Source organism: Bactrocera tryoni, chromosome 4 (genome assembly GCF_016617805.1).
Source record: "Bactrocera tryoni isolate S06 chromosome 4, CSIRO_BtryS06_freeze2, whole genome shotgun sequence".
Lineage (NCBI taxonomy): Eukaryota > Metazoa > Arthropoda > Insecta > Diptera > Tephritidae > Bactrocera > Bactrocera tryoni.
In genome coordinates this window covers 41,432,655-41,449,393 of record NC_052502.1, presented here as the reverse complement: position 1 = coordinate 41,449,393, position 16,739 = coordinate 41,432,655, and the positions used below count along the sequence as shown (strand labels likewise).

Sequence of the window (16,739 nt, the reverse complement as noted above, 5' to 3'; positions counted from 1 at the left end):
ACAAAATTAGTTCGAATTTACATTTTGCTCACTACTTATTACTTACTTACTGCTACCAACTACAAATACCAATTTAAATACTAAGTCACCCTTAATTTGTGATCAGCTCACGCTCACTTGAATCACATGAATTTGACTCACCACTTCACTTTTCACTCCTCACTGCTCACCGCTCACTTTTCACATTCAAATCACAGTACAATTTGAAATCACATTAAAAATTTCAATTAAATAATGTTTCATATAAACCAAATCAAAAAAAAAATAAAAATTAATGTTAAACATTAATATTATCGAAATTTCATTTTTGTAATTATTTTCAATTGAATTTGTGTACCTGAGAAAACATAAAAGCATATGGCAAATAACTCAAATTAAAAGAAAAATAAAATATCGATTCAGTAGTCATCGTTATTCATAAATCTGAACATTCAAATACTGTAAAGCTCGAAATTTTAGTCAGCCGTTAACATTTAACGAAAATTTCCTACATCAACTACAATTGCTGAAAATTATTAAACATTTAACTGAACGTCCGAAGGCATTTGCATTTTAATCTTCAATTTGTTCACTACAATTTTTGAAAAGTTCACCTGTTATACTACAATATTCTTAAGCTTCACTATAATTACAAGCGTCAATTTGTTAATATCGCTTTATTGAAATGGAACTGTAATTAAAATCGACTGTAGACTTATTTGTGATGACATTTGAGTTGTGGTAAAATCTCTTTACATTCATTCAAAGTTTATTGAATGAATATTGCGCAATAACAATTTTGCGCTTTGGGCGATTCAACAGTAAAGCGCATGAAATAAATATGGATATGATGATTACATGCCATTAACACAACACGAAGAAAGATTCTTCTTTGCAAAGTTTGAATAAACTGCTAAATTATTTCCAACCCATTTTCCTAATTTTGGAATTCAGCTTAAATAAGCGACTTTTTACATTACAATACAGAGAACGCATCTCATTAACTAAATGAGAGTAAGATACGAAAGTCTGTTCAATGATATTCGCATTAAACTTGATCGTCGATTGTACCCCCAAGTACTATAATGGAATAGTATTTGAGCCGTTGTCAAGTTATGTTAGGTTATGTAGATTAAATGGTCGATTCTAATAGGGATCTCACTTACTCACAGCTTATAAAGCCTGTACATTGTGGTACATAGAACTCCTATAAAATTGATCATAAAGCCCTTTATAAATCGCCAAATTTGTTGAGATGACAGTTTCGACTTTGTCTCCTGGTACGGCGTGCATATAACTGCCGAGATGTTTAGATGTTTCAACCTCAGCCATGTAAAGGCCGGACAATGGACAAGAAAGTGCCTTGATGTTTCCGCCTCACCCTCTCCCATACATTTGCGTCCCACTGGATTCTTAGCATTGCAGCATGAATATCTATTGAATAATGTTCAGTAAGAACTCCTACGATTGCGGATGATAAACTTTATTAAGGACAAGCAGTTCTGCATATCCTATTCGTTCTACTCTAGGCCAGAAGGAGAGCTCCTTTCAGAAGACTCACCTTCCAACCTTCACTGCTGGCTCAAAGCTCGTTGCGCCTCTTCTCCAGCGTCTTTTCTCCTGTCCACATATTTGTCGCCGGTATGTGAAACTAGCACTAACTGTGACACAATTTCAGGGTTACAATTGAAGTAGGATGACCTTGTTTGGACCCCTTGATACAACAGTTTCTATAAGCCTTAGAGCGGCCTTCGCAGCAAATCAACTGCTGGCAATATTCATGGCTGCCACACACTGGGCAAAAGACAGACTGGGAAAAAATTAGACACGTTTCAATTGAACAGTTTCAAACACTACCCTGAACCATTTGTGTTTTTTTTTTGGTTTTGGTAAATTGTCAGCTTTCCCGGCACCCACTTTAAAAACCATTTGCATTCCTAAAACTTATCGATATCTAAACTTTGCGAACATCCAAGCCCATTGGTTAATGCCTTGGTAAATGCCTGCAATCAAACTCCTTTCAAAAGAAGTGATCTACCAGCCTACTAGGGAGCAAAGTTCTATCAAAAAAGCTCAAACACATTCTTGAGCTTCTTTAGTTTTAAATAGATTTATGATTTGTATACCTATTGTTAGGCTTTACCAAGCAGATCCGGAAATGTTGAAATAAAAAAAGAAAATTTTCAACATGAGTAGTTTGTATTAATATCTATGTAGTTGCATTCCTTCAGACTCAGTACTATGACTCATATAATATTATCACAAATATGACTGCTTAAATTCAAAAATATAAAGGAAATTTTGGTTTTGAAAGTTAAAATGCAAATGACCAATATCATTCCATTCGAGCAGTTAAGTTCTCAATCAATTCAATAATGGCATTCGAAAGAAAGTTTGCATTCCTATAATCGCACATAACTCATACGATATAACGTTAAAGATCTATTTTACTATTTCATTTTTACAATAAGTTCTTAATAAGCTTGGAGACAACGCAAAATTTCCAGAAGTTTTGTTTAATTCAACAACAAAAAGTAGAACAGGTTTAGACATTTATACAAAGTATTCTAAAACTCATTATAGAACTATTATGGCCATAACAACAATTAAGTGTCATATGTTATTGTAATTATATATTTATCGAGTTTATTGCTTACAACCTCGTCAAATTTACAAGCAACATGAGAACTACATATATATTTTTGGTTTACGTATATACAACCTATTTGCATATTAAAATTAATTAATAACCTTCCCGCCTTACAAAATTGTACACTCATTTGTGCAGAAAAATTAATTTGAAACTATTTTGTATTTTCGTATTACCAAAAAGATTTTGTAATAACTGTAACACATTTGAATTGAATTCATGCAATTGGCACTATGTGATAATATGAAGTCCAGTTAGCAACCAGCGATTTACTAATATCATAGGTACAACCAGTAACTAAGTTATTTATTATTATACTTATATTGAGTACAGCTGGTATATTTGAATACTTGTGTTGATACATAGCCAACTTTTAGTATTTTGATTATGAGAATTGGAAAATTCAAAATCTTATAACAGTAATTAAACAAATGGTTTGTCAAAAAGCCTGCGGAGCGCGTTTGAATGCTTATTTCTTCCGCACAGTTGGCCTTGTTAAACAGTTTGTTCAATTATTGCCTAATTGTAAAACCAAATTGAATTACATAGTTGCAGTAATAAAAAATGTATTTATTGAAGTATTCATTAATCGCATAAGTCGGCAGTAATTATCATAATTATTGTTATTACTACGGTTTTAATTGTCGCCATTATGTAATACGTATTTAACTATTATGCTGTTGACTTTACTATTACCAATATTGACCAACTTTATGCAAACGACGCAGTCGTTTTGTTTATTTAAAAAACCATACACGTTTTTCTTTCAACTTGAACAATTTTTTGTTGGAAAGCATTACATTTCATTCATAACATAAAACAATCAAAGCTATTCGTTCAATAACATAAATTCTTTTTTGTATTCCTCAAAAAAATTTTACCTCAATCCTCTACACCAACACCAACTATCCAACTCATCCGTTTGCTCCGACTCTAACTCTGATTACGACGCGGTCTCCAACCAACCAACCGACCGACCAACCTGCAAAAACTTTGCATATATAACGCGGCTACTGTGTTGGTTTATCACCTGCTAATTGGGGGCCCATATCAAATCAAATCAAAATGAAACGAATCGAATCGAACCATGAAACCATGTATACTCAAATTGAAATTGAAATCGCATTGCAATGCAATACTGCGGCGCGTACAAAATCACAAAATCACAAAATCGAAAATCGAAAAAACCAAACTTTCGGTGCTGTCTGCTATTGCCTCTGCCACAACTGCCATCGTCGCTACTTCCGCCTCCATCTGCGCTGCGGCTGGCTCCCACTCTCCCGCCTCGTTACGGTGGGTGGGCGCTCGCTGGAAACGGACTTTGCTGCTGCTGCTGTTGATGACGTCAACGACAACTTTTGTACGCTATTGACCTCATCGCTCGCCGCAACATCCATCGAATAATGTATTGCAATTGTCATTCAACGGCATTGCGATTGCGATTGCGACTGCGATTGGAATTTGGAACTGGTGCGAATTGTTGTGCTTTCAACTTTATACTATTACCTCTCAAAAGGTGTCTCATGTCAAAATCGATTCACCTGTTTTTCGCCTACACACAAATGCAACTGTTATTTTATTAATAACATTCTCGATCGCTGTTACGACGCGGCAGTACGTAGGAAATCCCATAGACTGTGTACATACAAGGTAGGATCGATTAGGATGCTAAGGCATTCCAATTAAATACTTAATCAAAACCAATCCACATCCAACTATAACACCATACACACACCCACAACTACACAAATGCACACCTTTATCTGTATAGAGAAACCGAAAATATGAATGATTATATAATCAAGTAGTCGCACAAAAACACTACAAATTCGCACTCGGCCAGTGGCTGGAAAACTAGAATAGCGTTAAAACTTTCTGGCTACCGATTTCTGTTTCGAGTTCTTTTCTCTAGTATATGTAGATTTTAACACCAACACATTTAAAATGAAAATTTAAGAAATGCACACCTCCCCAGTAAAATCTCCCTAATAAATTGAGATTTTGAGAATTATTTAACACGGCCAATATACTAACTATTTTGTAGGAAAAGCAGGGCTAAGCGTTAAATAATTTTCAAAATTCAACGGTTACTTTCCGCTCCTCAACAACTTCACTGCCGCCAAAATAAGTCTTATTAACATAATTTTCTTTTAATTTTCATTTTATTGATGCGACTTGTAGAGACATTCCCGAAGATGTCCTCAACACGTATTGTTGGATACACTCGACATATACAGTGGTGGACGCTTTCATGAAAAAACAAGGTTCCGAGGTGCCTTTTCCTGGAGTTCATAATTCGCAGGGACGCGGTCCTCTCACAATAAAGCATACGAAATATTATCAATGGGTAGCGTTCACGCTATTTTTTCAGGTAAGTCACCTATTAACTAAGATCTTCATACATTTCTTAAATACATGCAATGCGAAAGTTAACGGCCATATACAGTATGCACTTCTAAACTCTTTGCATTTATATCTAAGTTAATAAATATTTAGCAATTTATCGTGCATATTAAAGCCGGCATGTGGACTTCTCATTATACCTATTGATGAGTCAATGTTTTCTTATGACATTTGGTGATATATTTGTTATCTAACTGAAGCCGATTTCCTCCTGAAAAAGCATTTAAACTCAACAATGTTAGATATAGAGGTTAGCAAGAGGAAGCGACAGCGAAGAAAGTTTCTATTAATGAATATTTTGTCTTGCTCCACTTGCACCCCTTTTTAGATATGTTGAAATTTGATTGCGTTAACTCGAGTTTGGTAGATCAGATGTTTGAAGAAGAGGAAACAACGAAAGGAAAAGGCACAGAGAAGCCCGTATCCGGGCAACACAAATAATGCTCTTGTTCCTCTCTGTTTGCTGTTCAAGAATTTTAATTTAGAATTCTTCAATGATTCTAGTATTCAATTTCAAATGAATACTCGCAGTGTGTTGGCAAATAAAAAATACATTATTGGTTTTGAAGTCATATTAATATGTATATGGTAAAAACTGTTATGCAAATACACAATATAAGAGAGGAGTATCAAATTAAATTGAGTTATTTCAGAGCACTTTTCAGCTAGACTCAAACGAAGACCACAAGAACTTGAGGAATATCAAAAGATTGCTCAAAGTGGCTTGCAATCCATTCTCACAAAATAATATTTTGAAATTTAAATAAATAAGTCAACAAGAAAATACGTTAACTGCGATTGCTCCGAATCTGTAATAACCTTTATAAATACAAAATATTTTTCACACGATCATTATGTTTGTATGGCAGCTACATACAGCTGTTGAGAGCTAATTAGAAACGCTCCCTTTTTTGTAGGTGGCTGATGAGTATAATGATAAACATTTTTGATATGCCATTATTTATATTCCTATAAGTCTTGCATTGTTCGTGTTACACTATTTACTACCATTTAGAGAGTGAATTTCTCGCGATGTTGAGAAGGCTTATCCCACGATAGTTGGCGCAGAATGTGGGGTCTCCTTTTTTGTGGATTGGGCGGAGCACACTTAAATTGCAATCGTTGGGCATGCTCTCGTCCGACCATATTTTACAAAGAAGCTGATACTTGCTCCTTATCAGTTCTTCGCCGCCGTGTTTGAATAGCTCGGTCGGAAATCCATCGGCCCCCGCCGCTTTGTTGTTCTTCAAACGGGTACTTGTTATTTGAACTTCTTCATGGTCGGGCAATGGAACGTCTGCTCCATCGCCATCGATTGGGGAATCGGGTTCGCCTTCTCCTGGCGTTGTGCGTTCACTGCTATTCAGCAGGCTGGAGAAGTGTTCGTTATTTTCGATGGATTCTGATAAATCGATTGAATGAGGGGAGTAACGTTTGGCGGCATAAGCAATGCGAAAATGTTTCCATCTTTCGCTCTTAATTCAGCTTCATCTAGAAGGAGCATTGTCGATTACGAGAAGGCCTTTAATTGGCATGTTTCAAAACAAAATTCGACTTACAAGGTCTGTCGCAAAAGAAACAGGACTGTTAAAAAAAACAACAAAAAATTTATATTTTTCAAAAGTTATATTTTTTTATTCAAAGTAGTTCCCTTGTGCTTCGATACAGCGTTTAGCCCGGTCAATTAGCATTTCAAATGAGTGTTTAAGGTCATTTTTCGGAATGCTCTTGAGAATATCGGTCGTCGCCTTTTGGATAGCTGAAATGTCCTGAAACCAGTGTCCTTTCATGGGCAAATGAATGGGTAAAAATCACAGGGTGCCATTTTACGACCGATGATCAAAAGCTGCTGTCACTTTTTGATCGATAACATCGATTGGAGTTATCCAATTGTCTTAAAATTTTTACGAAATGTCAACAAGAGATCAAACTTTTTATTTCATATACATACCTACTAATAGGTGGCGCCACCAGAAACAGTTATATTTAAAAAGTTCTGTTTCTTTTGCGACAGACCTTGTACATAATTCAAAAGGAACTTGTACCTGCGGAACGAATGATTCACGAAACCATTCTTTAATAAAAAGAGCCGACGACATCCAGTCGGATTTTGTGTTCTTATACTCAATGAGAAACTGAAAACTTGTAAAATATCGTGGATTCCTTGCTTTTCCAATAAACAAGATTTTAAGCTGATGAGTTCCAGTGGCGTTTAAGCAACAAAAAAACGTAATTCGCTGCTTCTTCTGGCTTACGACAGGGTCTCTTATTTCGAAACTGAAGACACACGTTTTTCCAGAATAAGACGAACTAGTCTGCTTTATATAGCTGATCCTTGACCAAGTCCTGTCTTGTAGCTCTAAGTTTTCCTCTAAAAGAGTTAACTAGCGGTGGCTGTGAAGGCAACTTTTCGCCCAATATTTGAAGAAGTTGAATGTCGTATCTTTTCTTGAAATTTTGAAGCCATCCATTGCTAGTTAAAAATCTGCTCCGTTTTCCTTAAAATTTTAAGGCAAATTTTTGGATTTTTCTTTTAGCATTAATGCGGTACTGGCCAGTTCTTTTTTCGCATACGAATAAACCAACGATAAAGAGCTTTCTCCATTTTAGACAACTTTGAACAATGCAGTGTTTTTGCTTTTTCCAGGCCCAGAAAATGTGTTGTTTACGCATTTTAAATTCACTTATAATATATTTTTGCGTTAATGCCACAAATTGTGGATTTAGCAACATTATATTTCTTCGCTAAGGTCATCATACTCGGCACTTTTTTTAAATGTCAAGTACGCAGGTTTCTTAGAACTCATTTTTGCGCCAAAATCTAATATGAAACGTTTCACGCAAATGCAAACTTGTGACTGAAATTTGTTGCCTGTTAAATGCAACCATAGAAAAACCATAGAAAAAAACCGTTAATTACCATACTTAGGAGTATTCCTAAATTCAAGGTCGATGCAAAATATTTTTAAACATTCAAATATTTTAGAATCGTCAATACACAAAAAAGCGTGTTCACGTTTACGAGCGTTCGCTGTACATATGTAGGTATTATTAAGAATTTGCACTGTTTTATCGACACTGCTTCCAAGTATAATTGTCCGGATGCAGTTGAAGCTCAAAATTTCGCGTCGTTCACTCTTCTGAAAACAAGTCCCAACATTTCTAAAAAATATTTTGTTGTTTATTTGTAAAAGTCTCTTTAATTATTTTAGTCGCTGAATACTAGATATTATATTACTAAACGATGTTATGTAGTATGCATATGCAAGCATTCTTGCATAGTTAAATATATTTCTACCAATTATTCAAAAGTTGTGAACACTTGTGGCATTCTGTATTTGCTTTGAGCAAACGCAAACTGTTATAAATGAGGCATTCTGTATTTATAACTGCATTATCGACTGTACCAATATTGCTTAGCTTTGATATATCTTTTGCGCCACCTGTCGGTACCACTTTTTGAATGGTATGGTAGAAGTCTTTGCTCAGTTTAGTACCAGAGAATTTCAATAATCTGTTAGCGGAGTGTTAATAGAGAAGGCGCAAATGTTAGCTGCACTGTAAAATAACATAAATATTTATGTGTGAACATCGGAAAATCGCAAGTTCGAAAATGAAATTACAGTACGGCATGAAGTGATGAGATTTGAGAGTTGTTGAAAAATTTATGTTTATATTAAGTCTTTATTTTTTTCCGCAGTTTTTATCAATTCCTGATTCCGTTTGTAAATATAAATCATGAAGTTTTTCGGGATATCATAGAAGTTGAAAAAAAATCTGAATAGTCATGCTAACATTCTCTACGAAAACAGTAGTCGCCCGCTACTTGGAGATATTTGTATGAATGGATAAAATAATTGTGGGGAAAAATCATTTCTGTTTTTAAAGGCATTCTCTGTAAATGACACGTATAGTTTTCATATTCAATATATATGTATTTGTTGAATCTGCCCCATTAAATATTTTTGAAATTTTATTATTTTAAATATACGGCTGATATTAATCCACATGTGCATTTACATAAGTAATTTGGAAATTTAACTGCTTAAATTTTGTGTATTTTCTTTTTCTTTTAATAAGAAAATAATAATTAAAAAACTGCCTTTTTTCAAATTTTTTTTATAATATAAAAAATTAAATATTTTATTGGAATTTTTTATTGCTACAAACTCACACTATTAACAAAGAAATTCTGAAATTTTTTGGATTCCGATCACCCCTCGGAAAAAAGATGCGCCTGCGTTAGCATTATAACTCTTTACCGGATCATCTAAAGTGAAAAATACGTGTTTTAGTTAAACTTAAAACTTGGACTAAAAAAAAACTGAAAATTGGATTTTTGGCAGATATTTTTACAAAAGCAGGAAACTTCGCAATTTTTTTTTTCAAATAGTTGTAATCAAAAAAAAAGTTCTTCGTCCAAGTCCTTACAAATTGTATCTTAAAGGAATACAATGTTTCAAATTTCATGAAGATCGGTTGAGTAGTTCTCGAGAAATCTTGCCAACTGACTTCAAAAACACTAGATTTTTTTGAAACCCGTAAACCCATGTAACCACTTAAAAACCTGTTAAGCATAATTTCTGCTACCGAAGGAACCAATCGAAATTTTATATCTTAATTTTATGTAGACATCTTTTATATGTGCGACATAACTGAAGAAAAAGGGCAAAATTAATTTTAAGAGAAGGTTGCCAAGTCCCTGTTTGGACTCCTTCAAATGCCCAGTTTCTCAAATCATTAGAGCACGAATGTATGTTTAAATAACATTAAGGGCTACCTGTGACTACACCAACGTGATTACAAAGTACGCACATTTGTGACTTTTTCCTTCCATTCAAATCTGGTGGATATTGCTGAGGTATTCTTCGGCTTATGTGGAGCGGCTTCTTTCTATGCAAAAATTAATGAACACAAAATAAAAAAACAAATTAGCTATCAACACGTGTGGCACTTCGATTTAGACCTAAGACTTTATTCGATGAGTAGTTTGAAATAAAATTTCTTTTTACAGAAAAATAGCTTTTCCTGCGGCTTCGTTCGCATTTAATCTCTTGAATAAATATCAAAGATTATTAACAATATCCAGGGGCGGATCCTGAGTAGAATTTTTGGTGGGGAGGGATTATTTAATTTTGTACTTGCAACTCCAAGTCTTTTTCTTCGCGGAGTGCCACTTATGATGGAAATAACGTATAACTTTTAACTTAATATCTGCCGAAATAATTTTTTTCAATTTTGAACTTGATTAATTTCGGCAGAGACTACATTTTCCTACATTTTCTGCACTAAATTCGATCCACTCTTTGGACACTCGTTAACCACCAATATCCAAAGTAGTGGGGGAACTTCTCCACCATGCGGTGTACCACCGTTAACCTTTCGGCATGTTTTTGGACTATTCTGCTTCGCTGCGATCGTTCAACTTCAAACTTTTTGAGACCTTTAACCTCTGCCTTCGCCGTACATTGTTGAAGGCTCCAACAATGTCGAGAAAGCATAAGCATAAGTAAAGCAGTGTCGACTGTCTTCGATATACGCAAAACAAAACAAAAGGGTTGAAGAGCTATTCGAAGCTTCCTGCAATAGAGCTCCCAATTGATATTACTGAAATGTTTTCTATACGTTTTGCATTCCAAGCTAGATCTGATAGATGTATTCCTTGATGTTAGCTTAACGCAAGAACTTCCGCCCTGCTAGCAGTCACACATCTCACGCCTTGCATTTGCTTCCGAGCTTCCTCAGACGGTGTGCCTAGAATTGGCATTCGGACATATTCTTCTTTGTTTGGCCTATGCCAGAGCTCCCCTTAGCAGGTCAGAAGGTGGCTCCACCTCGGCGTCATGTGGCATATAGGCCGAGACAAGTCAGAGTTTTCCAGCATTGCTTTTGAGCCTATCATAGACAGGTATGCACAAAAAACCTATATCTTTTAAACATTTTTTAGAACGATCGAAAATTGTGTGAGGTCCAACCTGAAAAATAAATTTTCTACAGTCAAATGTATTGAGTGTTTTCTGGTCCCACTAATGCCTATAGTTGTCTCAATCTCACGATAGACAGTTGCGCGTAGCATCAATATATCCGGAACAAAAACTGATTTTGGACAACCTTCACGAAATTCATTTTGGAGTGATCTACGACCTCGATTGGATTCATATAATATCTATAAACATTGGTCCTTGATGGGCTTAATTACTAAAAATTTAATCGATGTACTATTGATGAGATAATACACGTGGAAATTTGTAAAAAATAAGCGCGTCAAGGTTCGCGACTTAATTCCATTTTTTGGCCGAGGCGAATATTTTAAATTACTGTAAATGATATAAATAGCGCTTTGAAAAAATGCAACAATAGGGTTGACAAATCCCTATTTCTATTGCAAGAAAGTTCCTTTTTTACGAGTTCAAACCACGAAAAAATATGTATGGCGAATTTTCCAACAGTACAACATAGTTTCGCGAAAGTTACATAAAAGAAAGTAAAATATATATATGCACATATATAACGACTAGAACATTTTAGCGATATATAACATAATAATTTTATCTTAATAATAGATTATGCACTAGTAAAGCGTCTTTATGGAATTCTTCAGCACTCAAAAAATATGTATGTATGTATATATCTAATGGAATCATCACACTTCTCACTTTCAATAGAGAATTGGCTGCACTGTCGCCTTGTATACCATATATCTCTTATTTTCAGTCTTGTGTGTGAATGTGCAATACATTGTGAGCACAATCAAATTGGCCATTAGAAGTATAAAAGCCAGTTGGACGTCCAAATGCTGCAGCCATCACTCACTATCACTCTTTAACTCGATGGAAAAAGAAGATGGTAAATAATAAACAAACAAACTTACATATTTTTTCGTACGTTTGTTTGTGTTTATATACCCTACACTGCCATGGCTTGTTGAAAAAGTGTTTTGTATAAATGTGCATACATACATACAAACATATGTACATATCTAACAGACATTTTAAAAAGTACACTCACAGAAAGGCGAACTCTGCAAATAATATAATGCATATATCACGTGCGCCTTTCTATATGCCAATTTGATTTTTTTCACACTTTTAACTCAGTTTATAATTTGGTGGGGTCAAAAATTATGAAAACTCTTTACGAACTATAGGTATCGCCAATGGCGTGTTGTTGCTACTCAACAGCTGCACCAACAAGGGGCCACCAGCCACCCAACAAGGCAGTCCGCTAGACAACGGCAACACAGTTTAGACGTCTATGCCGGAAATGCAAATGCAAATTGCTGCCTAAATCTACATTCTTCCATTTTCACTCATTTCAGTATTTCATATCAGCCAAGTTTTTTTTAAATGTGCAATGAGTTGCACTATTTTTCTTTACAAGTATGTCGGTAAGCACGGACATTAGGGTTCTCTAATAAAATGGTGCATTTCAATTATATACTTATGTAAATATACATATATGCATACATAAAAAATCGCTCAAGAGACAAATTTTATTATATTTCACTTGTTTCTTAAAATAGACTGTAAGAAAAAACTCAAAGAAACTCGAAAAAACTTGTAATTATTTTCAAAAAAATTCTCCATTTTATTTTCTGCTGCATAACCTCCTTTCTGAGGTGATAGAACTTCTAAAATCGGAATATTTACAGAGATACATAGATTAAAAACCCGCTTAACGCTTTTCCCAAAACAAATAATTATGAAATCAAAACCCTTTAATTCGGCTTGGCTACGAACTAGAAATTACAGACAGATATCCATATACATAAAATTACGATAATTGACGACACTGTAAGCTGACTTTCTTTGAGGTGTTGACTTTTGGTTACCAATAACGTAGAATTCTAACATTTGGCCACCAATGAATTGCTCCGCCCTAATGTAAGTGAATACTATAATCGTATGTGTCTGTGTACCAACAGACTTATTGTTTAGATTAGCATTATTCAAGTAGCACCTTCTTTCAGAGTGACTAGCAGTACGGTGTTGCCAAACAGATACATAAACGCGTGTAATCGTGCACTTATGTATACTCTTCAAGTCACCAGACGGATATGGGCAGCCATCCAAATGCATCATTATCATCATTATTGCTCTATTTCTAAGGGAAAATAAGCTGCAAATCGACGATGGTAAAAACTATAATGATAATGTTCATCTTAAGGGAATGAGAACTGAAAGTATTCCTTCATATACATACTATGTACATATATGCGAACGCAAGAGATGCTTCCGCATAAGAAATAAATTCATTATACATTTTTCTAAAATTATTTAACAGACAGTTAATATACTCAAGTATTTGATATTAAAAATATTTAAAATGCTTTAGACATAGTGATAAGCTTGGCTGAATAAAAGCTTTCATTTTGTGAGAGATGTACGGATGCAACCGAACATTTTAAACTCTTGCAACATGCAAGAATCAAAGCAAGGGAAATAACTTAAGGTACAAACCGTCAACCAAAGGTTCGGAATCCAAGAAATTATATAAATACTATATACATACATATATAACTCATACACTGACTGACATATTCGCCACAGGTTTGTGAGAAAAACGAAAATTATTATACGAAGTATATGGGAGTTGGAATAATATCGACCTGACTTCGTATATTTTTGCCAATAGTATATACTATGTATTAACATGCCACATACTAATAAAATGTTCACTGTGTTTCATAACCACGCATACCATCACCAATCTTATGGAGTAAAGTCAGCCGGTTCTTCGAAAATCCTGGTTATAGTTATATGGGGACAGGGTCAAGTTTTCACCCACTTTCACTGAGATAACTCACATGTTGGCCTATATAAGCAGTAAAAAATCACCCGGTTTGAAAATTTTTGTATTAGCTATATGGGAGCTAAGGTAAATATTGACCCGATTCAACCCATTTTTGATATACAGTCATCCCATTGCCAGGAAACGATTTTCCTTGAGTTTAAATTATATACAAGTATTTTACATATTTACCAAAATTTGTGTTAAAAACAAAAACAGGACAATAATCTGATCCGACCAACCTACTCAGAGCGTCAACGGAAACTTCTTCCATGTTATCTTGATATAACTTAATTTCAAATTCTGTTCAAGTTAACGAATGAACAAGCAGATATCCCGATATCAATTCGATTCGCTGAGTTTTTTAATAAACAATATATGTATGTATGTACATAGGCAAATAGTAACAAGCTTAAGGGTGAAAATTTATTATATTATTTTAACCAGAGTCAATGGCACCGTATCCCAATTTGCGCAGATAACACCTTAGGCCCGTCTAAAACTCTGCCAGAGCACCCAATTTGCTCATGGGGATGACAATAAATTGCTTGAACCTTTTTATGTTTCTGAGAGTGAGACAACTTTGCATGATTAAGTCCAGGCATTACATGAAGCAAATTATTTCTATGTTCTCTCTTTGCTTTTCCCGTGGAAAAGTCAATTCAATTATTTTTCACATTTTGGCCATTGTGATTTACTTACATACATATGTTGCAAAGACTGCTGAAAATATACGAAGAACAAAACATAAACATATGCCTGATAATAAAACTATTTCGCCGCCGCTGGGGAGATATTAGGCATGTGCGACTTCCACTTATAGACTCCATGCCGAAATGAAAAATTAGTTTAAAAATAGATGAATTATCTGGTACGTCTTGTTCTGGATAGAGGTGCACGTAGCTTGCACTACGCATTTTATTCAGAACACTTTCATCGTACTTATTCACTTAACTTTATCAATAGAAATTTATTAATAAATTTGAAACATTGGTTCACTATTCCATTGCGTTTTTATCCATATATCCACAAAAAGTCAATCTGCCAAACAACTGACCATTCGTAAAGTATTTTCAAGAGCATATGTTTAAGGCTTTATGGTGTTTGTTTGTTTGCTGATGGTGTCAACGTTCAATTTCTTTTACTCTTTGGATGGTTGTCTACGCATTCTTTACATGCAATGCGGTTAAGTTACGCATTGACAAAAGCTTTAGAAATATGTAGTTCATTGTCAGCGCTCGACCGATGAAAGCTTGACCATAAAATGCGTCCAGCCTTATAATGAAACAATTGTTCAAAGTGTATATAGGAGCCTATGTTTTGACTGAAACCATATTTTTTGCTATTGTTTTATTGTTGGTGTTGACGCTGTAATGCATAATGCGTTCATTGCACTTGAACTCCATACACATACATACATACATATGTTAGGTCAGCACATGTAGCATGGTCCTCAAGAATATAGCATAGCATGGAATGCCGATTGTTTGTAATACGAAATTTCACTATTATTATGCTCTTGCAACACACTGCACAGAGTAAACGGGATTGGTTCTCATAACGGTAACTTTTAAATCCTTGAAGGAATAGAGAAAGGCAAAAGCAATTGAATGCAAAATAAGCCCATCACCAGTAAAGTAATATTGTTTAAAACCACATATAGTAGCCAATTATAAAATATTAACAGCAGAAGCCTAAATTATGTAGCGGTAATTCTATGATGGGCTTAAGTTCATAACTTCCCACGTAACCCTATTTTGAAATTCATGAAGAGGGGATTATTAAGCATGCCATCCATATGCGATCCATCAGGTTTTTAAAGTATCTGAAATCGTGCACACTTCCTTTTCTAACCAAGAAGCAGCTGTGTCCAAACCGCCGATGTCTGACCACTATAGCGTATTTATTTTTGTTATTTCATAAGAAATTTGGCATCGAGTTTTGTTTAAGTCAGGTATCCAAACTGACCGCTCAAAATCAAGTATTTTATGGATTTTTTTTTTATTTTGAGTGGTATTATAGCTTCCGTAGATAAGGTAAGGTAGTACGGTCATACGGCCTATAGATCCAAAGTAAAATTGTTTACTCACTTATTAAGCCTAAATGAGTTGTACAGTGTATAAATGCCCCGTTTTATATGATGCCTGGTTTTATTTCACGCTGTAGAACAGTTGTTGATAAAGTTTGTGCTAAGCAACTTGCAGCAAAGTTGCATTATTTCACTGATTAAGGATTAATTTACTTACTTACATTACCATAAACATTAAACTTATCAATATCATTTACTTTAAAAAGAATTTAACCGAAGAGTAAAGTCTTTATTTTCTCCGATCTAATAGATCGACCATCATATATAATAGAATATAGAAGCCATGGCTAGTAGACCAGACTATAAACTGGTATCTTGTTGAAAACAAAGGTTACATTGGTGTCTACTTATTTAAAGGAGTTGTAAACTATTGGAATAAACTAAGTAATACTTCTCAGTCAAATGTTTGAGTGTACATATATATGCATATGTGTGCATGACATACTCGTCCCACTAATTTTGTTTGCGTGACATGTTTTTGATTTCCCATTTGCTATCATTTAAATTTGTATTGTTTTTTTTTATATGTGCCTATACATTCAAATGTTGTTGTTGCTGCTAACATCTTACTCAATGCGGAAGGCATAATATGTTGCGTTGCTACAGTTGCATCTTAATCATTTGCGACACTTGTGCGTCATGTGTAAAGGATACGCTGCGTACGCGATGGCACGCGTCAAGTCCTCTTCAATAGCCGGCATTTTATCGCAGACACAGACGGTCATCTGGGTATAAAGCACCAACACTATCACAGACATGTGTGCCCAGCAGTCAAAACAACTACTTTTGAACCACATTACAAATACCATCGTAAGCACCAAAAATCCA

The 16,739-nt window shown here is 34.7% G+C and overlaps 1 protein-coding gene across 1 annotated transcript in view; it reads left to right on the top strand.

Annotated features, from left to right (window-relative positions):
* LOC120773932 (innexin shaking-B) overlaps positions 1-16,739 on the top strand; it is a 69,973-nt gene that overhangs the window by 13,769 nt on the left and 39,465 nt on the right. Inside the window, exons 2-3 of the mRNA XM_040103132.1 lie at positions 4,146-4,279; positions 4,811-5,000. Of these exons, the coding sequence (XP_039959066.1) occupies positions 4,146-4,279; positions 4,811-5,000 (324 nt within the window). The remainder of the gene's footprint in view (positions 1-4,145; positions 4,280-4,810; positions 5,001-16,739) is intronic.